This window comes from Gobius niger (genome assembly GCF_951799975.1).
Source record: "Gobius niger genome assembly, chromosome: 3".
Taxonomy (NCBI): Eukaryota; Metazoa; Chordata; class Actinopteri; order Gobiiformes; family Gobiidae; genus Gobius; species Gobius niger.
Genome location: NC_136854.1, coordinates 35,566,232 through 35,589,010, shown reverse-complemented (window position 1 = coordinate 35,589,010; position 22,779 = coordinate 35,566,232). Strand labels below are relative to the sequence as shown.

The 22,779-nt window shown below is 40.6% G+C and overlaps 1 protein-coding gene across 5 annotated transcripts in view; it reads left to right on the top strand.

Moving 5' to 3' along the window:
• rptor (regulatory associated protein of MTOR, complex 1) overlaps positions 1-22,779 on the top strand; it is a 298,884-nt gene that overhangs the window by 9,147 nt on the left and 266,958 nt on the right. For all 5 annotated transcript variants that reach the window (XM_079553276.1, XM_079553279.1, XM_079553277.1 and 2 more), the window contains exons 3-4: positions 15,948-16,050; positions 20,777-20,859. In XM_079553276.1, the coding sequence (XP_079409402.1) occupies positions 15,948-16,050; positions 20,777-20,859 (186 nt within the window). The remainder of the gene's footprint in view (positions 1-15,947; positions 16,051-20,776; positions 20,860-22,779) is intronic.

Here is a 22,779-nt window from a genome sequence, read left to right as displayed (position 1 = left end):
TACTCCCAGACAGACGACGACAAGGATTTATTTGGTGAACAAGTTACTTAGTGCTGGTTTTAAAAAAAGCATTGAGATACGATACGATACGCATATATTTTTACCCAGCCCTATTAGATAATCATACTCTTTTCCTTAACGGTGCTCCCTGCTTGAAAATAGGAAAACTGTGATAATGTTAAGAACTGCAACAAACCTCTTTATTGGCATTTGTGATTTAAAAAAAAAAATATTATTACAGTATTATTTGCAACCACAATGTCACACATGTACATAAACTATTTTCTGTTTCTCTTCTATTTCCCCTTTATTCTGAGAATCATCTGCTTTTACCAAAGACGGCCTACTCATTTCTTACTTTTCCCATAAGTAACTGTCCTCATAATATCCTTCAAAATGTGCTTTGGTTCACAAAGTCGGATCCACCTTCGAAGTTTTTCCTTTCCATTCTAATTGTCAGTCCCCCGTTTGTGTGAAACTGACGTCAGAGCGCTTTGACGTAGACGTGATGGATCACTGAGTCTCTGTCCGCTCCGTCACCGGCACGTTTGTCCCGGTGCAAACAGGAATAGTGCTGCTGAGCCACACTTTCAGGTGCTGCTGCCTCGTCCTGTTGAAGGACAATTGATCCAACAGCGGAAAGACAGGATATTTACGGCAAGGGGACGATTGGAGCATTATAGAGAATTCCATCCGGTTATGTTTGATGGATAAATAATGTGGAGGTACCAGTCCCAAATGTGGATAAAAAGATTTTCCTCAAACCTCTCCCTATCAATAGAGTCTGGTATCAAATATGACAAATTTATTATTACCAAAGAAATCCACTAAACCCGTTTCTGCGCAGTACAGTGCCCCGATCACTGTGCAAAGTGTGCCGGCAATAACATTTCCTCCTCTTTCTGCTTATTGCCTTTGTGATTTTTGCCTCTTCTGAGTAATGAAATCAATAATAGATCAGTATCAAAGCTCATTGTAATAATGTTGAACTGGGGCGGTGGGTCTGCTCCTCTTTATCGTCTGCATCATTAGTGAAATCAATGTGCACACTTCACTGCCCGCAGAATAGATTTTGGACACGGAGAGTCTTTGTAGGCGCTATAAATAATTACTGTATTGAGTGTTGGCAACAGGTTGGCTTTAGTAACAGCACCGGCCTTGTTAACCTCACAATCTGATTCATACGAGTGACATTTATACAGTTGTTAAGGGGGAGGATAGTTTCATCAAGTCGATTGTGTTGAAAAGGCAGTCGGATCCTTTTCCTGTTTTGGTGCAATTAGTGCAGAGGAAATAGTGGCTGTATTTGCAAAGAGTTTACAAGGACTTTTTATGAGTAACTTTGATCTTTCCTTCACATTCACTCTTTAACTTTCTTAATCTAAGAGTGTCTGACTAATGTTAAAAATCAAACACACGACTTTGCTGATAAAAGTCTGAGAAAGATGAGGCCTTCAATACTTTCCCCGCTGTACAGTATGTCTGATGATGACTTGAGTAAGGTTGTATGCTGTAATGTAGCCATCAAAAAGCATTAAAACCACTTATGCTGTGCTGATTGCAATGATTTTTTTTATCCAAGCCACTGCTTAACACAAGCTTTCATGATGGCAAAAAAAATTAGATGTAGAACAATGCAATTAATGTTCTCCACACAGGATCTAATAGTTTGCTGCTATGGTAAAAGCAGTTATTATTCATTTTCAGTAGGGCTGCTCGATTATTGAAAAAATAATAATCACGATTATTTTTGTCGTCATTGAAATCACGATTATTCAAACGATTATTTGTTGCCTTTAAAAAAAAGTCTATCTTTATTTTTTTTATTTATTAATCAAAACACTATGATGATATTTTATGTTTTCTGAACAGTCATAAAAGTACAAATGATTTCAAGTACGCCTTGATTAAGGAGAGGTCTCTGTTTCACACCTGCCCCCTGCTGGCCAGCCCTCACACCTGCACAAGTAAACAAAGCAGTGCGGCCTGATGACATCATCACACAGCGCTGTTTGGTTTTATGTCAGACAAAAGCACGAGCCATGGAACGTGAAAAGCGAAGGGAAAATAATCCCAGCGACCTGAAATAACGCAAGTCTGCTTTGCAACAAAAAAAAGTGAAAAAAAAAAAAAATTTGAACATTTTATTTTAATTAAAATAATATTTTTTTGCGATTATGCTAATTTTGTAATAGTTTACTGTTGTAATCGAAATCGTAATCGAATTTCGATTAATTGCACAGCCCTAATTTTCAGCATGATCTACTAAGCTAAAATATATTTGTAATCTCTTATGGTTCGGTTCGGTGCGTCACTGTGCAAATGCAATATAAATGGCTATTAAGTCAGCTTTCAAGTAAGATAGTCTAGATGTTCATTATTAGGCAGTGGCCTATTTATAATAATAATATAATAATGATGCATCGGTTTTATATAGCGCTTTTCTGGACACTCAAAGACTCTTTACATTGCATTATTCATTCACTCCATACTTGGTGGTGGTCACAGCTGCCCTGGGGTAGACCAGGAAGCGAGGCAACCATGAAGCGAGTCAACCAGTCTGCGCCATCGGCCCCTCCGACCACCACCACTCACTCACTCACTACATTCGCTAGGCTTCCTGGTGTTACTAAACGGTCTCCCATCCAAGTACCGACCAGGCCCTTACCTTCTTAGCTTCCAAGGTCTGACGGGATTGGGCATCGCAAAGGCAGTATGACCTTATTTGTAATTTTATTAATAAATTGACAATACTTTCCAATTTATAAAAGCTGCTTTTCAATAAAATATGCCCCTGAGCTCACAATACAAAACAAAATAGAAAACGTAGTGCTCTAAAGTTAAAAGAACAAAAAGCAGCGTTGTGTGTGGACCATGTGTTCGTTGATTGATAAGTTTCAGTTTCGATTTCCATAGGGAGTTAAAACAGCAGCTCATTTGATTTGTGACTTGTGTTTGGGCTGTTCCCCGATGACGTTCTGCTTGTACTTTTTTGGAAGTTTTGAGGCGGATTCTGACCAAGTTTGGATCTTACGAATTTGTTTGTGCCACCTATACTTAACCGCAGCCTGGCCATCATCAGCAGCAGACATTTTTGCAAAGACCCGTGTTTTTGGAGGATGTTGCTTTGCCTACAGCCTTCAATGTAGCACTATGGGTGATGATGATGCACATGCGCTCTGTTAGGTGCATGCACGCACGTCTGACACGCGCCACAGAGCTTATATTAAGAAATTTAGACTTAAACTCTTGTTACACCCCAATAAAACCTATTCTTAGCATAATTTGCAGAGCTCTTGAGGCCAGATTAAAAGTGGTTTTAGCCCGGGGGTCGTCAACGTGGCGTCTTGATCCTAATGGGGGCCCAGGGGCAGCAAGTCTCATTTGGTTTATTTATTATATTTGATGAATGATGAAACTTTGTTGAATTTTCTCACTTAACCTATTAATAAGGCATTTGCACATTGAATAATAGCTCTCATGCTCTGTTTGGGGGCCCTTGATTTGGACATTTCCATAGCGTATAGCAGGGGTAGGTAACGTCAGGCCTGCGGGCCAAATCCGGCCCTCCAGCACAGAACCTCTGGCCCTCAAGATTGTTTTGAGAAACATTATTATGCAAATAAGAGATCAAATTCCTTCTACAGTACTCTAAAAATGCAAGAAATAGTGTCAGTATATTAAAAATGCCCAGGCAGAATATCCTACTTGGTCCTACAGTAGGTAACATAAAATAGTGATTCTCAACTGGTGGATCATGACCCAAAAGTGGGTCACGGAACCTTTTCAGTGGGACTGGAGGAAACTTTTTTTTCAATATTTTCCCTGCATGGAACTGCATGGAATTTCAGATTTAAAGGCATATCTACTGCTTGTTCAATAAAAACACAATATTTTGTATGATATACAACAAATGTAGGTTTTATTTGGGTTATTTGGGCCTGTCATCCGAGGATAACGTTGGGTCCCGACTTGGGAACCACTGATGTAAAACTTTGGCAAAAAAACTTTGGAAAAAAAAGTCTTTCCTTTGGGCTACAATGTTGAGGTTCAGCCCTTGGTGTTTTGGCGATGATGAAAATCGGCCCACCTCAACGCAAACTTGCCCACCCCGGCGTATAGTCATCTGCCATCATGCCACGTACTATTAACCTGATTTTAAGATATTGCTGCGAGCTTCCACCTATATCACAGTTTTTACAGATGAAGTCTTTGCTAACCATTCATTCACGCAGTGAGTTGATAGGCTAGGCTAAGCATGTGGCGCTTTGGGCACAGAGGTGAATGCTGGGAAGTCCCCTGAAGTCAGTGTTACTGAAATTAATGACATCTGACCAGGGAGTTACCAATTATAACCACATGGCCCAACAGGAAGACGGCTGCGCTCAGATCTACGTCCTACAAGTGCATCTCACTCTCCCGCACTCCTCATGTCAATCAGCCTTTCCTATAGGTCAAACTGACTTTAGGCAAACAAAATAACCACGCCATCGATCTGCCAGTGCGCTCATGTCCATCCGTCTACTAACGCGTAACGCTCGTCTGTCCTGTGATTGTATTGGAAATCTTTAATGTCTATAATACAAGTATTAAATGGAATTCTGTTTAGCCTTTACTAATTTGTCATTAGTTTGATGAGATTTAAAGGTTTTGAGTGATTGAACCTTCTGAATACTGATGATTTTTTCCAGTTGGATATTCAGAATCCAAATTAATTAAAGTGATAGTGACAGCATAATGTAAAAGTAAACAATCAAGCTCCCTCCCTCCTGATTGGACCTGGAAGCCTGTCCTTGTTCCCTGTGCACATGATTGATCGGCCACTTCTCAGAAAAGCTCGTCTCATTGATCAGAGTTATGGAACCGGGGATTCTGATTCAAGGGAGGGACTTAGTACATTTGACAGGTTTTAATGCTTTTGAAAATAGAACTTATGGATGCAGAACATCCGTTGCAAGTTCATCATTTGCTTAATTATCTTTTTTTTTCAGTGAAGCAGCAATTTAATAAAGAAACCTTGGGCAGAAATGTTATTTTTATTTGATTTTTAAGCTGCTGACAGGAAGTGACATAGAGGTTAAGTTATGTAGCAGTTTCACTCATTTCCCATTGTCTCAACATGGTCGGCACGGCAACAGTTTAAAATTGTTTTCCTTCATCTATGTCACTTCCTGTCGGTGTCCAACAAGGAAGTGAAACTATAAACATCACAACAATGGCCAAACTAAAGAAAACTGGGCACGATCTTTAGCAAAATCTTAAATGTAATTGTGTCAACTATGTTTTAGCAAAACTTGTGTCTAATGTGTCAGATGTGCTTTAAAGGCACTGTACCTGACATATTTGTAACATCCCATTTCTTCACAAGGCTGACTTTATAGGCACATGTCAAAACTGGCAGGGTCACATTTCAGGGTCACTCTCACAAAAATGCTAGAAATCTAGTCTACAAATTCATGACATTTACACAAATGCTTTATGATTAGATGCATAATGGTTTTGAGTTTAGAATATACTAAAAAAGGACAAAACAAATTGCGTTTTACTACTAGCAAAATAAAATTGTCGCGTTACAACAAATTGTAGGCCCAGTTGGCCAATTGTACAAAATAAGCATTTAAACTTAAACCTCCCGCGGGGGGTGTTCCAGGCATGTCCTCGTGGGACAAGGCCTCATGGAAGCCCCAGGACACGCTGGTGGGACTATGTCTCCGAGCTGGCCTGGTGTCGCCTCGGGGTCCCCCCAGAACAGCTGGAGGTGTGCGTGGATCGGGAAGTCTGGGCATCTCTGCTGAGACTGCTGCCCCCGCGACCCGGCCCCGGATAAAGCGGAAGAAAATGGATGGATAGATGGATGGAAGCATTTAAACTTTCAGACCATCTTTAAACAGTAGCAAAAATTGGCACCACATTTCCTTCAAGAACTCAGCCTAATATGTCAACAGTGTTGGGGTCACATATTACAGAAGTAATGAGTTACAGAAATATATTTCTTTTTTCAGTAACTGAGGAATATAACATATTATTGGAACAAAATACGGGAATGTATTAGTCATTACAATTTAAGTAACTTGAGTTACAAATGGTTTGTATTGAAAGGCCAAACTCCCCCCAAATAAAATGCAGCAACGAATCAAGTTGGACACTGGTGGAGAATATCTGAAGTTGCGTGTAGTTAATGTCGTCAAAACAAAACAAAACACAAGAGAATGGGTGAAAACGAAGGAAAAGGAAGGACTGCACTCTTTACAGTTTGTATTTTGCCAAAAGTAACTCAAAGTAGTGTAACCCAGCTACATTTGTCAAATGATAATATCTAATACAAACATGCTACATTTTAAAGCTGTAACTACTAATACAGAATATATTATGATTTCAATGTAATTTGCCCAACACTGTAAGTAAATAATCTTATCTTGTGAATTACTAATAAACCAACGAACCATTGCCATAGCTTTGTATAAGGATATGCAATAAATGAAACTCAATAACTGTTTACAATCTTAAAACCTTATAAGGGAGCTTCAGTGCAGCATATGCCTTCTGTCAAAGATTACTCTGACTCTCCTGCGAAGAAAACACCGCTCCCTGTTTTGTGGCTTGTTGTTCCTGTTAAAGCGCTCAGTGGGAAGCGGACACCCCCAGATCCACCTGTTTCAGAGTGTTGGGATGAATAAATTATTATCCTGTGTCTGTCCAAGTGCCTCCACAGCATGTTTTCTGCTTCCCGGGCAGTAAATTTCCTGGGACCGACCGCAGTGAACTTGATTTTGAAACAATATTTGGAATAAGCCGGTGCATAATGTAAAAAAGAGACATGTTGGACCCAATCTGTTTGCTGCCGCACTCTGAAAACCACACTGCTCGCTTATTTAATGCTATTATTGTCATGCAAACTGATATCAAACGCATATTAAATAGTCTTCAGTGGACGGGAGACAAATAATTTCATTGGTGCCGTTTGTTTACGGATGTTAATTATCTCGGTGTCTCTGGCTTCTTCATTGTAAGCGTGATTAACAGCCTCCTTTATAATTGTTAGTCTAGTCTTTCTTCACTGCACCCTGGTGGGCAACGCTATGACTCATTTAAAGGCTTGCATCTTGGCTATGAGTAAAGGTCGTGTCTGGCTGGTTTTATTAAAGGGAATCGCTTCCACAAAGCGCTGAACTCTGTAGGGCTGCAGAATATATCGGCAAATAATCTTTGAGGGATGATTTGAAGGATGATTTGAGGGATGTACTGTGAGGAAATCGTTTGGTAAAATATCGCACTAATCATCCTGTTATTGCATATTGAGGTTATGAGATCTTGAAGCTCTGAGTTTTGTTTAACCTCTTAACCCCTACCTTTAAGGTGCTAGAGGCAAGTTGTTCATTTTATACTCACTACTGCCACCTCAGGTCTTACACGTAACTGCAGTCTCTATATTAAGCTCATTCATGACGGCACTTCGTATCCGAGTTAACAACCTTTTGAGTGACAGGATTTTAGAGGCAGTTGTGGTGAAAAAGGTCTGAGCTCATTCTACACATTAGGACATTGCTGGAACATGTACGGGTAGGAAAATACTTAATAACTCTGCATAGTCCCTTTAAAGGCCCTATACCTGACTTTTTAATTGCAAACATATGAAAGGGGAAGCCACTAAATTAAAATGTTGGTTGTGATCCAAACTCGTGCATAACTTTCCTTATTTATTTGTAGCATCCAAATTCTTCAGAGGGACAAGTTTATTGGCATATTTCACAACTTGCAGGGTCACTTTTCAGGGTCACTTTCACAAAAATGTTATGAAAGTAGCCTGAAAGTGCATAAAATTGATACAAATGTTTTATAAGTTGATGCTGTATATTGTAAATGTTTGAGTTTACAATATACTTAAGGAGACCAAAATAAATGTCATTCTATTTCTAGAAGTGAAATCAGTTATAGGTCCTTTAATGGAGCACAAGAGTCAAAATAGCAGTGAAAACGAGATGCAAACAAGAATGAAAATGCACTTTTTTTTTTTTTTACAAAAATGTGACCAAAGAGGCAACGAAAAACTGATGAAAAAGCAACAAAAACGTGACAGAAAAGTGACGAAATAGTGACAACAACAAAAAGAAATATCTTGGATCAGTTTTGTAGGTCTTAGTTTTCAAATGAGTCGTTACACTGGCCTTGAGGCTGCAAGGTCCAGTCGAGAAGCTTTTAGATTTGGGTAAAGCCGAACTGGAGAAATTATGCTCAGTTAAAGTTAAGAGGTTAACTTGTTTCAATTGACTCTGTGCATAACTTCAAATCATAACAACGCCGCCCAAGAAGTGACTTCCTGTTTCGATCCAGCACGCCAAAATAAAAGCATCATCTTATTCATTATTTCAGCAGTTCATTTCAACTTTCTTTCTGCCTGACTATTAACAGACCCAACACTTCAAATGTGTGTATTTAATTATATTCTTGTCATGTTGCAAGTACAGCTGAACTAATCGATGAGAAGAGCTGTGTGCTTTTATTTTGGCGTGCTGGATCGAAACAGGAAGTCACTTCTTGGGCTGCGTTATTATGATTTGAAGTTATGAACAGAATTCGTACACTATGAAACCCCCCCCAAAAATCTGCTCCAAGTGCATTTGTCATTGCTTCCCTTGGTAAGAGCCTCATTGCCCATTGAAGTCACTGAAGTGTGGCTGACAGGGACAGGAAGTGCAGGTTTTTGTATATGTATCAGCCAAAAGGATATAGGAAATAGCCTTCAAGGGGAAACAAATCTTCTGAAGAATGACGTCCAAAAACAGAGCTTGTTTAAGATAATGATAGCATTTTCTCAATGATGTCAAGCTGTCATGTCGCCTCTTGTGACAGCAACATCTTCCTCTGTCTTTGGACGTCGCATAAACACGTCCCTGAGGTTCGCTGTCGGTTTAGCTTTCGAAGTTAAAGTCCAAATCTGCCTGTGTTTTTCCCAATAGAGTTTGCGTTGTACCTTTGAAATATCAGTGTCTGTCGGCACAGTGTTATTGTAGCGGATACATCAAAGAGCTGATGGAGAATGAGCCCAATGCACATGCGGCATACAAATCATAGAGGCTAAAGGACCACATGCAATGAATTTGTGTTTGGTTTTAGAGCTGAGAGATTTAGTGTCTTGCAGTTGGATTTGCAACTTATGATTCAGTTCTCACTTTTTAAACATGGCAAGCAGCGCGAGCCTGTGGATGAGGACTGGAGTCTTAACTCAAGGTTTTCTCAGGGCATTAAATAGGGCTGGGCACTGTTAATGTTTTTCCCCCCGTACCAGTACTTTTACAATGCTTTGTTTTCAATACCTGAACAATAATTTTTTTGATGCCCATACCCATAAAACATTTGTCATCTAGAACCATAAAACAGAACAATAATGTACATTTATTTCATTGTTCATCATTCAAGACTGTTTCTTTTAAATTTGTATAATTTATTCGAGCTTAAACAACTAAGTAACAAATGCAGTCCCTGAAGCAACAGGCATCCGAACTTAGTCACTAAAAATATATATTTTTTCTCTGTACCTGCTTTCGATACTTTTGTTTATGCGATACCTTTAGTACGTAAACTTTTATACCACACCGGTATTGTTTAACTGTACCCAGCACTAGTATTAAAGAAGTCTTTCTTTCACCTGCTTAAACCGTGTAACTGCTAAACCAGAGCATATTTGTAGAAGATACATAGTTCTCTGCAGATGTTTGCAGCTTTTACAACGTATTAATTGTGTCTACATATTATGGCTGTGCGATAAATTGAATGAATTCAATTAATTGAACAGACGATTTTGAAAATGGCTAAATCGTAAAATTGAGTCCGACGCTCCACGCTCCAGAAATGACTCCAGCGGAGAAGCAGCGACTTTCAGACGATCTGCTGCTTCACAAAGGTCGCATGTTGTGTTTTAAGAGGACGCGGTGGAGTTTTCTGCCGCTAAAACACAGTTTCCCACTTTTCCTCCGGTCTGCTCCTGTGCCTTTCTCTCTGCTCTGAGCCGACCATTTAACTCCGCCCCTTTCCCTTGAGTCTCCATGGAGACGGTTGTCAATCACAGCAGAGGCATGAAGACGATAACACTAAAACACTTTTAAAAACTCCATGGCTTATTAAGAGGTTTTACTTTTGAGAGCAGACGAGGAATATCTTAAACAGAAATAACCATTTTTAAACAAAGGGTTATGTTTTCTTAATGGGCCTAATTGTAACTGTATTATGAAATATCAATGAGAAATTTTCTTCATATTAAAGATCAGGCTACTTTTTTTAACGTTTATTTCCAATAAAGTTTATTAAAATCGAGTAAAAATATCGGCCAGCCCTACGACATATCAAGTGGCACACAATCAAACCTCACAAATCCTGTCATAAAAGTGCACACAAATCCTCATGGTTGTGCCTTTCCAGTTTATTGTAACAGACCCTTTTTTGACACATCTTTGAATTGAATGAGTGAACTACTGAACATTGATCCATACTGTAGAAATGGCGAATACAAATGTCATATAAAGTTATAAAACTGGAAAGTTGAAAAACCTAGGGAAACACCTCTGAGCAGGAAACGGTCTTCTTTCCCGGTGTAAGGCTCGTGAAACTTTCCCTGTGTCTGTTCTCAGCTGTTTCAAGGAACATCAAAACCGCTCGCCCTCTTTCATCAGAAGTGAAGTGTTCCACCGCGCAGGAAGCCTCTCCGAGTGTTAGATCTGTGGACTGGGGAGACCCTCCTCCTCTTAGGCCGGTCCAAATGACTCTGCAGGTCGCTCCTTCAAGTGTTTAGTTGAATTAAGAGCAATCCAGTGTTTCAGTGCTCTTTGTCCAACTTTTCATTTTCCTTTAGTGTGGAGCGTATGAATAGGCTACGGTCATGTACGCCTTTTTTATTACTGTGTAGTATCCCCTGCCCGCGAGTATTTTGTAAAAGTAAAGTTGTGAAAGAATCTGACTGCTCTGGATTCGTCCGTCATGACAGATAATTTGATTAAACCCACAGACATTTTTGCAAAAGGTACAAAGTTGTGATTGAAGAGTTTGCTGTCATAGCAATTTAGTAGTGTACATGTTTGTTTATAGACGGCCTTTCATAACTTCCAAGGCCACAGAGTTGAGTCAAGATCACATTTGTCCCTGTTCCAGGCTTGTAATAATGTCTGTCTGTAATATACAGGCGATGAGTGGTTTAGAGTCGAGTATATTGCTTTTGGCCCAAAGAGACACTGTAAATCAACAAGGTTTTTTGAGTAATGGAGCTGTCCCTTGACTTTGAATAAGAGTTGTTATTACCGTAAATCATAGTGTAATCAGGATGGAAACTTGTGTCAGTAGCAGGTCTTGGCACATGTGGATTTGGCAGGAAGATGCTATCATTGGTTTATTTGAGAGCCCGCCCGTTCACTTTAGCTATTGAGGATTGAGTAATTACCTTAAATCTCAGTGTAATCAGGCAGCAAAGTTGAGCATGAGTGCTCTTCGCGGGTCAGGAACCTGCGGCGAAAGGCCACTGGATGAGTTGCTCGAATTGAACTGACACATGCGACGCGTTATGCTCCCGGATACACTCACATGCGTCAATTCCCTGCCCCGCTGCGTCCCACTGGCACACTGACCTTTTTCCGGTCAGCAGGAAGGCTCCGGCTGCATTAATTACCTGCTGAACGGTGCTCCTCGGTAAGCCAACTTATCCCCAGCCAAGGCGCATAACCCGGTTTACAGGCAACGTGACCTCCATAGATCCACTCCTCCTCACACACAGGCGCGCGGCATCACCTGCTAAAGGTCAGCATCAGCCGCTCTATTGACTCGTGTGCTGCTCTGTGGATGTAATCCGATGGCTCCCGGACTCACGACACTGTCAATAAAGCATGTCATTAATATTTATGGAAGAATATTCCATCTTGGACGTGTCAGGTCGCGTTTCATGCAATTCACGTGACACATACTGTACCTTGTCACAAGAAAGCCTTTGCATTGATTTGTCCACACCTCTAGGAACCGTAATGGTCAGATAACAAAAATAAAAGTTGTTCTATGTCTTGCTTCTTGAACATAATTGAACATAACATAATTTTGGTGTACCGCTTTCAAAATGCCCCCAAAGCATCTTAATCAAAGGCAACACTTTCTGCTTTTGTTTTTTCGTTTTTAAAGATATTTGGCCCGAAGGTTTTTCTTAAACAGGACAGCTCGGGGTGAAAGGGCTTTGAAAATATGACTCATTTAGACGGATAACATCTGTTGTAAGTAATAATTATCATTTTATTTAAGTGAAGGAGCAATTTAATGAAGCTTTTTATTTCTTTATTTTTTATGCTACTGATAGGAAGTGACATAGATACAGGTAAAGTTCCATAACAGTTTGACTCATTTCCCTTTGGCATAACATGGTTGGCACGGCAGGGCAGTTTAAAATTGTTTGCCTCTATCTATGTCACTTCCTGTGTCCAATAAGGAAGTGAATTCTTAAATATAATTGTGTACCTATGTTTTAACAAAAATCGTGCCTAATGTGTCAGATGCACTTTAAACCTGCATTGCTGAGGTTGGAGCAGTATTTCATGTGGCTGCAGCCTTAAAGAGCATATAAACACTACGGCTCAAAAGTTTGGTTTCACAACAGGCGGCCCGCGGGCCACTTCCGGCCTGATTCAATCCGGCCCTCACTTGTAGTGCACAAGAAGTATGTCAATAAAAAGAGCCCATTCCTTTGCAGAGTTATGATTTTTTTTAAATAAATAACCAGAATGCTCATTCCAGCCACTAGGGGGCAGCTTAAATAAACAAAGGAAAGAATTCCACACTTGTCCAGCAGAGGGCACTAATATAATTAGAGATCACGATACAACACATTATAGCCATGTGGTAAATGGACAGTCTGCCCCAGGGCGGCTGTGGCTACAATAGTAACTTACCACCACAGAGTGTGGAGTGAATAAATAATACTTGTGACAGAAGCTTGTAAGGTGTAGCTGTTTTTATGAGGCTACAGTTAGGCTCATTAATATTAATTTATCGAAAAAGTTTCTTAATTACGTTTCTGAATTAAAAAATGTTAAAATTATGTGTCCTAATGTCTTAATGTGTAGAATGAGCCCAGACTTATTCAACAAAGCTTCCCCTAAAAGCCTGAACTTTCACTCAAAAAGTTATTTTTTTAGTCCCACATGTTGTTAATGTTGTGAATGCTGTTTTTTTTAATGGAATACCTACGTTTACGTGCAGAGGCGAATGTCTAGCAACTGTCGCTCCAGTGGTACATTGTGTTAGCTCATCGTGTTAAAGGATATGATTAAAAAAAACCTTGGTATATATATATATTTTATATATACATATGAAATTTACTTTCTTGTCCAACATTTCTTTATTAAAATCGCTACTTCACTGAAACAAAAATGATAATTGTATTACAGCAGATGTTATCCATGCAAATAAGTCATATTATCAAAAGCATTAAAACCTGTTATTTAGCACCTGACCACTGGCAGATTTCAATCACTCTTCTTTAACTATACATTTTACTTGATGAAACAATTGGATAATGACTTTATCAAAAGGAAAAGAAGAAAATAAGGCACAGGTTTTATTTAATTAGGAGGATTTATCTCTCTAAGATTAAAAGGATTGTTATTTAACTACACTTAGCTCTTCTTATAATGAGAATCTCTCTTGTGTTACCACGGAAACCATGTAGTGCAAACCAATACATTTGTTGGTGCTCGTGCAAACAATTAATTTCCACTCTGGCGCCTCCTGATATTAATTCTGTGTTTCCAAATGCTAAAAAGAGAATGATTAATGCTGGATCGTTTGTAATGGCTCTGTTGAAGCTCATCGATGTGTCTCATTTGAAAGTGAACACCTCCTATAGGGTCTTTCTCCTCCCTCTTTGTCACAGACACATGGGGTTTGATATTCTCACTTTAATGCGAGTGTGACTTCTCCGTAGGACACCTGTTCAGCTCAGCACGTGTTCGGACCGGCCGCACACGTCACCGCTGCTCCGTTCATAGTCATTACCTGCTAGGACTCTATGAGCCGAATGCCCATCTCGACTGCGCATGCGTGGGTCAATCAGGCTCCTAATTTCGGCCCAAACAAACCACTCCGCCATTGAAATGTGTGAGCGAGTTCAGGCAGCGGAGCGTGAACACTGAAGTGTATTGAGCCGTAACCGTGAACCCTAAGGCTTACGGGCGTTGGTTTAAAGACTATACGTCTCAAATGACATTTCTCGCAAATATTTATGTCATCAGTAGCTTGAAAGCGAGGGAAAAGTCAGGACGGCGGCTCCGTAGGCAAGAGCGAACCAGAGCAGACCTTAGCGGACCATAGTGGACCCTAGCGGACCATAGTGGACCCTAGTGGACCAAAGTGGACCATATCGGACCATATCGGACCATATCGGACCATAGTGGACCATAGCGGACCATAGCGAACAGGGGACGACAGGACCTGAGATCATTACGACACTGACACCGTCTCTTTAAATTTGTCTTGAAATCACAGGGAAAAGTTTCAAAACGGTGTTGATGTTAAACATAGTGGGTACATTTCCGAATGTCAAATTAGCGATCGATTAGCTATGTTGTACCATCAGATCACTCGTAAAAATAAAAGTACACATAAAGTAAATTTAGAGGGTGTTATCCACATAGCATAATTGCCCTACTCATTTTTCATTTTTCCACTGTTTTTTGGAAAACATGAAAAAAATATGTTTTTTTATTGTAACGACACATTGCTATTGTGTAACGATACAAAAATGAGTTTAAATAAAAAAAAAAGATTTTGTTTACTGTACACTTCCTTATTGACAAAAAAAGGATTCTACATTTTTATTTCTCATTCCAGTTTAAATGTAATGAATGTCGGCGACTTGAGGCCACAGTTTCAGACCCTGGACTTTCACATAGTTATTCCAACAACTATGAGAACAAGGACTGAACGTCACTTTTGAAGCATCTCTTCTTATGAACGGCCGTTCACTTCTTTCAGTTTCTGTTTATCTCCGTTTGCAGCCCTGGTTGTAAAAATAGTAATTAAGCTCATGTTGTAACGAGCTCCACGGCGACGAAAAAACCCCCGCTTTAAATCATCAACTTTACGCTAACTGTTCTGCCCAATGTAAAAGTGCTTCTTTAAAAAATGGTTAAAAATGCTGCTTAATAATTTAAGAATAAATATGTTGTAATTCATCTGTTGTAATTCATGCTAAAAATAGTAATTTGGTTAAAAAGATAATTTCTACATAGTAGTCAGCATTGGTTTAGCTGCACTTTATTTTGAAGGCTCAGGCAGTAGATGCAATGCGCTATGGGTGGCAGAAGCAATAGCCAGACGAGTATAATGTGGTGCTAAAAAACCTCCTGTCTGTCCATGCCCAAACTTGATCCTGTGTTCTTCATCTTTATTCACACCTTCGAAAGCAATGGCTGTAAGTTTGAGTTGTTTAGTGAACTTCAGAAATGCTGAGAGTACTGTGCAAACGATCTAATTAGCATATAAAAAGATCGCGAAAAAATGCTAATTGGCATCAGCTATGCTAGCTTTCAAGTTTTCTAGTTTCTGGCATTAGCCATTTTGTGGTGTATTTATTTGCTCATGGTTTTGCATTGAAGATAATGCTAGTTTTATTCTGTTTATTTCAGTTTCACTCGGGTTTTTCAACGAGTTCAACAAAACCTTGTAAAGCTGTATTAAAGGAGCAAGACGCTCAGTTCCTGGCTCATGGAAAAACGAGTTTGGCTTGCTGTTGACCTGCGTTCACATACACACTGTATCAACACGTAGCGATAACAGTACACTAACTATCAATATTGTTTGGTAGCCAAAGGAAATTCCGTTACCCATGATGTAACGGGCGACCCGAGATGGGCATTCGGCTTATTCTTCAGCACTACTATAGTTCCCTTTATTAACCCGTGTTTCTGTGTCTTGTGTTTCAGATGAAGACCGTGAGCGTGGCCCTGGTGTTGTGTCTAAACGTCGGCGTGGACCCTCCCGATGTGGTCAAGACCTCGCCCTGCGCCCGACTGGAGTGCTGGATCGGTAAGATATGAAGACAAAACAATATTTACAAGTTTAACTAAATATGAACCATGCTTTTGTTTCCGCTGAAGCTCAGGCACATACTTTTGTGTCAACTGCCTGAACATAGAACAGATAGACGTATATCACTCAAAGCTGCAAACATATTAACTTTGGCGCACCATCCTTGTCCACTTTCGAGTTACTGAGTAGTTTTTACTTTATAAATGGTACACAAAGCCTTTCAGTTATAGATAGAACAGATGCAAGGCTTAGTCATCTAGTACAGAAAGCTTTAATAGTTTGAAGGTCTGTTCAGCTTTGTGTTACTCACTAATGCTTTCTCTTTTTTTAGAGAGATATTTTTGCCCCATTTTCTCTTGGGAGCTCAGTGCAGGGTCTCTGTCATGATGGGACAAAGCAACGCGCACCCTCCAGAACAAAAGCGTCTCAATGAGCAGAACGGTTTTGTTTTGTTCAGGTCCCACTCCCCAGAGACACTTCAACTTTTAGAGAGGACATTAAAGTGGCAGCACATTTGTAAAAGTTTCTAAAAGCCAGCGGAGCTTTTTTTTGGGGATGCTGTCAATAGGAGGTGTGCTTTTTAAGAATAAAGACGTAGCTGACTTTGCTTTTAGAAAGATGCGCGTTGAAGGAATTTATGGAGAAGACGGTGATGGTTCGATTCAATTCACTAGGGATGCACCGATACCATTTTCGGGTATCGGGCCGATACCACTTGCTTGTGCTCATACTCGTACTCATTCATGAGGTCCCGATACCAGAAACTGATACAATTTGACGGGCGGCCAGCGCACCTACGAGGCGCACCTCTCAGCTGAGGAGAGAAGATAGCAACAAACTGGAGAATTCTTTAATGGAAATGCAATAATCCACATAGAGCTGACTTTATTACAGACTGCGCTCTCTATATCAGAGTCTGTGCTGGATTTAACCAGAGCTTTATGTTGTTAGTGCTGCAGCGTGGAGTCTGCAGTGTTTACAACGTACAGGCTAACGTTGCTAACTCGCGGCGAGCAGTTTTAGCCATTCTGACGCCGTTTTATGCCCAGGCGTTTATTCATCTGAAAAAACTAACCCAGCGACTAAAAGTCCTCAGAAAATCCAAATTAAGCTTTAAACAAGTAAGTTTTCAGCCTCGCTTTAAACAGTGTCAGGTCAGTGATGGCTCGTAACTCAACAGGCAGAGAGTTCCAGAGCCTCGGACCAGCCACTGAGGAGGAACGATCACCCCACTGCTTACTTTTAGTCCTGGGGACCTCCAGCAGGTGTTGTCCTGCAGACCGCAGCGCTCTACTAGGCTGATGTGCAACAAGCAGGTCACATAAATAAGAAGGTGCAAGTCCATACAGTGATTTAAAAACAAACATTAAGAGTTTAAAATTAACCCTCGCATGTACTGGGAGCCAGTGTAAGGAGTGCAGCACTGGAGTGATGTGACTGCACCGGCGAGTGTTTGTGAGCAGCCGAGCTGCAGCGTTTTGCACCAGTTGCAGCCGGTTTAAAGTGCACTTGTTCACACCCACATAAAGTGCATTGCAATAGTCAATACGGGAGCTAATAAAAGCGTGCATAGCCTTCTCTAAGTCATCCTGACCGAGGAAAGGTTTAACCTTGGCCAGGAGACGGAGCTGAAAAAAGCTTGACCGAACAACAGTGTCCATCTGTTTGTCAAATTTCAGTTGGTCGTCGAACTGAACCCCTAAATTTCTAACCACTGTTTGAGAGAAAGGGGCAAGGCTTCCCAGGTCCAACACAGAGTCCATAAATTTGTGTTCAAACAGAATGCACTCACTTTTACTCTCATTAAGATGTAAAAAGTTCTGTGTGAGCCATTCCTTGATGTCAGCCAGGGCATTGTGGATGGACTGTAGCGCTGCTGTGCTGTTTGGCAAGATGGGCAGATAGACCTGTATATCGTCCGCATAAAAATGAAACGACAAGTTGTGTTTTAAAATGACAGCGCTCAGTGGCAGCATATACAGTGAAAATAACAGTGGACCAAGGATGGAGCCTTGAGGTACACCAGTGGTCAGAGGGACAGTGGAGGATGTCAGATCATTCATCATGACCATGAAGCTTCTGTCAGTCACATATGAGTGAAACCACTGCAGCACAGTCCCCCGCAGACCGATGTCACTGAGGCGAGTGATGAGGACAGAATGGTCGACAGTATCAAAAGCTGCTGTCAGATCCAACATGACCAGCAAGACAGGCTTCTTAGAGTCCAGAGAAAGCAGAATGTCATTTTGCACCTTTAAAAGAGCAGACTCAGTACTGTGCCGCGACCTGAACCCAGACTGAAACTTTTCTAAAATATTATTGTGTTGTAAAAAAGTTTGCACCTGAATAAAAACAACTTTGGCATCAAAATGCCAAAATAAATGGCATCAGCGCAATTGTAATAGAACTGCTCTTAAATGTGTAGCCTACTTTACTTAAGGAAATGTACATGAGTAAATTAACTAACTACAAACCAATCTGCTGTGAAAAAAGTAAGAATGTTGAAGAAAATGCCTTGTACTCGAAACCGTATCGGCGAGTACTTAAATCAAAATACTCGTACTCGTATCGGTTTTAGAAAAAGTGGTATCTGTGCATCCCTACAATTCACAGTGATGTCCATTAAGGCCGGACGATGTTGGCAATAATAAATATCCCTGTATTTTTTTTTGCAAACCATCAGAAAAAGGCCAATCATTTGCTGCAAACATCTTAACTTACATCTGAACTTTCATTGCTTTGTCGCTCAAAAAAGCAAAAACACTTTCCATATTTTAAGCAAGTAAACTTACAAGTGCCTACCTTAAAGGGACTAGATGCAAGTTAGTCATTTTTATACTCACTACTGCCACCTCAGGCCTTACGCGTAACTGCAAGTTCTATGTTAGTGCCAAATTAACAACTTTTTGAGTGACCGTGCAGGATTTTAGAGGTAGTTGTGGTGAATAGGTCTGAGCTCATTCTACACATTAGGACATTGCTGGAACATATAGGGGGAGGAAGATACATACAATACTTTTTAAACTCCGTGTAGTCCCTTTATGGTTAGGATTTGGGTTAGTTTAGAGGTTTAGTTTAGTTTAAGACAGCGTTGGCCTGCAGAGGTGACGTCATTTCCTGTGAAAAAGTGGAGGTCCACTGATCATGTGCCGATCTATCTGCTGCAAACAAACCCTTCTCCAATTTTCCCCCATTTTCAATGTTTTCCCCTCTATTCCCTATTTTTAAATATTTTTTCTCCACATTTTCCACCAATTTTCACTACTTTTGACCCCCCCTTCAGTTTTCAATTCCTGCCTTCCCCATTTCTTCCCCATTTTTTGACATTAGAGAACTCGATATGGTCTTTGAAAACTCTCACTCTGGTGGAAACATCCTGGGTGACTGAGAGCCTACGCATGTTCACGCTGTATAATAATAGTTTATGGCGAAATGAGTTTAACTGCATGTAATGAAACTAATATTCCACCTTATCATGGCAGACATTATAAACAGCCTTTAGTGCAATAATCACGGTTATCTTCTGTACCAGCCGCTCACTTGTTGCCAACTTCATTACGATAATTTAATTGTAAAGGCAATAAAAGTATTCAGTCAACATATCATATTCTTTCTCCAAAATTAAACCCCCCTAAATCTATATTATAATCTGATTGGCTCCGCCTGAGTCTGTTGTTGATATTGCTCTGAGTGCATTTATCATCTCTGCAGTGGTTTATTTCTCTGACTGAAGGATATGATGTCCCCACTACGTTTGTCAATACTTCCTCTCTGTCTAATGAGCGCAATGCGATCTGTTTTCATCTATACTTTCCATTTCTTCAAGCCGTATTGATCAGCCGCCATCACGATTTCAAAATGAGAGGATGCTTGTACTTTGGTAAAATGTTCATCGGAAATGTTGAATGCACATATTCTGACTGTGGGGGCAATGCATAGATCACAAAACTATGGATCTGAAACCATGTTTTATTTACAATGCTTTGTTTTTGTTACTGAAAAATACTTTTTCCGATAACTATTCTAAAATATTTCTCAAGAACCATAAAACAGAACAATAATGTGTGGAAGATCTGCAAATTTACAATATTGGGTTCATCTCCAATGTCAAGAAATGTGTTAAAAATTGGGAATCATTTGGGTAATAATTGTGGCAAAATTAATGAAAACATTTGTTAAAACAAATGGGACAAAAATAGGAAAAAAATGGAAAAAATTGGGGGAAATGGTGAAAATAATAGTCATAGAAATGTAAAAACATAACGGAAGAAAATGGGGAAAACAGGAAAAAAATGGGCAAAAATAGGAAACGATTGGGAAAAATTGGTTGAACATTGGGCAAAAAAAACACAGAATTTTATCCAGTCTAGCTACGTTAGTAAAAAGAAAAGTCAAGACTTTTACATGCAGTTACATGAACCCCCCCAAAAAGTCACCACCTGGATTTAACCAAATGTTATGATCTGGGTTTGCTGAAGTTGGTCGGGTCTAGCTCAAAGAATGAGATGGGGCATGTTCCAAGAAGACAATGCCAGGATTCTTGGGGCTCACATTATGAAAGAGTGGTTCATTTAACCCCATTGAGAAGCTTTGGGATGTGCTGGAGTCGGCTTTGTGCAGAGCGGTCACACTCTCCCATCATCAATACAAGATCTCGGTGAAAAATTGCGTCAGTTGTTGCCTGTTTAACTACAAGGTTGTGCTGTGCTTTGCTTTCCTCTAGACCCGCTGTCGATGAGTCCACAGAAGGCCTTGGAGATGATCGGGGCCAACCTGCAGAAGCAGTATGAGAACTGGCAGCCTCGGGTGAGTGGGTTCACACTGTAGCACTGCTCTGTTCCTGATAATGAGCCAAACCCCTTCAAAACCTGCATCAGCCGATATAAGCAAGCATCGCTCACACTGAAACGCATTTGTATGAGATGAGTGCCTCTTCAGTTTCCATGGTCATGCTAATGTCGAGCATCTATTATTGCTGCTTCTGCTATTGAGGTGTTTTATTCCATGAAATGCATTCAGTTTTAGATTTAAAGCACAAGTTCAGTATGATCTCTTTCTCGTTATGTGGAGTAAATTTTAATGTTTGCCCCCTGCCACTAAAACGCCCACGATTGTTGCATCTGCTTTGAGTATTTTTAACACAAAACTAGGTTGATTATGTACTTTTCAACAGTTATTGTATTCTGGCCCGCGGCGGCTCTTCTCCTTGGACATTAGCTGTGAGCAAACGGTGAATTTTCCCACAGGCTCTCGACTCGTATTGTCCTCTGTAACCACAGCAGCCTCTCCACTGAAGCCGGTAGCAAGGGCAATGATGGCCACTCAACATTTTCAGACTCGTTCTTGTAGCAATCTCACCAAGCCTTCAGGAGTGCAGAGTTTCAAGGCGCTTGTAAGAAAAGCACGAAGCTCATCTTCTCCGTTTATCTGTGGAAAAATCTTAATTAAAATACAAATAATAATACTTATATAGTGCTTTTCAAGGAACTCAAAGACGCTTTACAAATGAAAGAGACAAACAAAGATGGGAGGGGTATTGTAGGTTGTAGGTGAGCTGAAACAAGTGAGTTTTGTAGGAGGTTTCTGATGTGGATGATCAGTGAGTTCCAGAGGGTGGGGGCAGCGATGGCAAAGGCTCGGTCCCCCAAGGTTTGGTGTGTTGATTTGGTGATGGGTTTGAGAAGAAGAAGAAGATCTTTATTTATATTGCGCCTTTCACAGACATGGTCACAAAGCGCTTTACATGAGACAATTTTACATTCACTCCATACTCGGTGGTGGTAAACTACGTTTGTAGCTTCAGTTCCCCTGGGGGAGACTGTCAGAAGCGCGTTCGCGACTACACACGTCTGCGCCACGTCTGGCCACCACCATACAATCACTCACACACATCATTCATCCTGGCCTATTGTGCATGTTTTTAATGGTAGGGGAAACTGGAGTACCCGGAGGAAACCTACGTGGGAATCGAACCCCGACCTTCTAGCTGTGAAGCGAGAGCACTAACCGCTGCGCTACCGTGCCGCCAAGAAGGTTTAAGACGGCAGAGCAGAGGCGACGGGAGGGGCGGTGGCACTGTAGGAGCAATTTAGGTGGAAAAAGGCAGTTTTGGTGATCTGACGGATGTGGGGCTTAAATGTGGGTGTGGGGCCAAGGATGAAACCAAGCTTTCAGATCTGGGGAGAGGTGGTAACTGTATGGCCATTGACGGAGAGAGTGAACTCTTGAGAAGAGGGGAGGAGTAATTTGGGACCGGTGACAATAATTTCTGATTTATTACAGTTGAGTTTAAGGAAGTTGGTGTTCATCCAGGATTTTATTGCATAAAGGCAGTTTGTGTTGACGGATACTGTGGCAGGAGTGATTGATCTGGTGTGTCATCTGCGTAAGTAGTCCCTGATTGTGAATGATGAGTCCAAGGGGAAGCATGTACAGGATAAACAGAAGGGGACCAAGCACCGAGCCTTGAGGGACTCCATGGTTGACATGTATGGCGTGAGACGTGCAGTTGTTGATGGATACGAATTGTGGTGTTGTTGTCATTGGAGAAGGATGGCGAGTGGTCAATGGCGTCTTAAGATTAATTTAACATGTTTTACTTGTTGCATTGATGGATTGCAAGTAAAAATACCGCAGAGGCTTCTAATCATTGACAACTGATTTCTATACAATCTCGAACATTTTTGAATATCGATATAACATTCTCATATACAGGCTTGGGGCGGA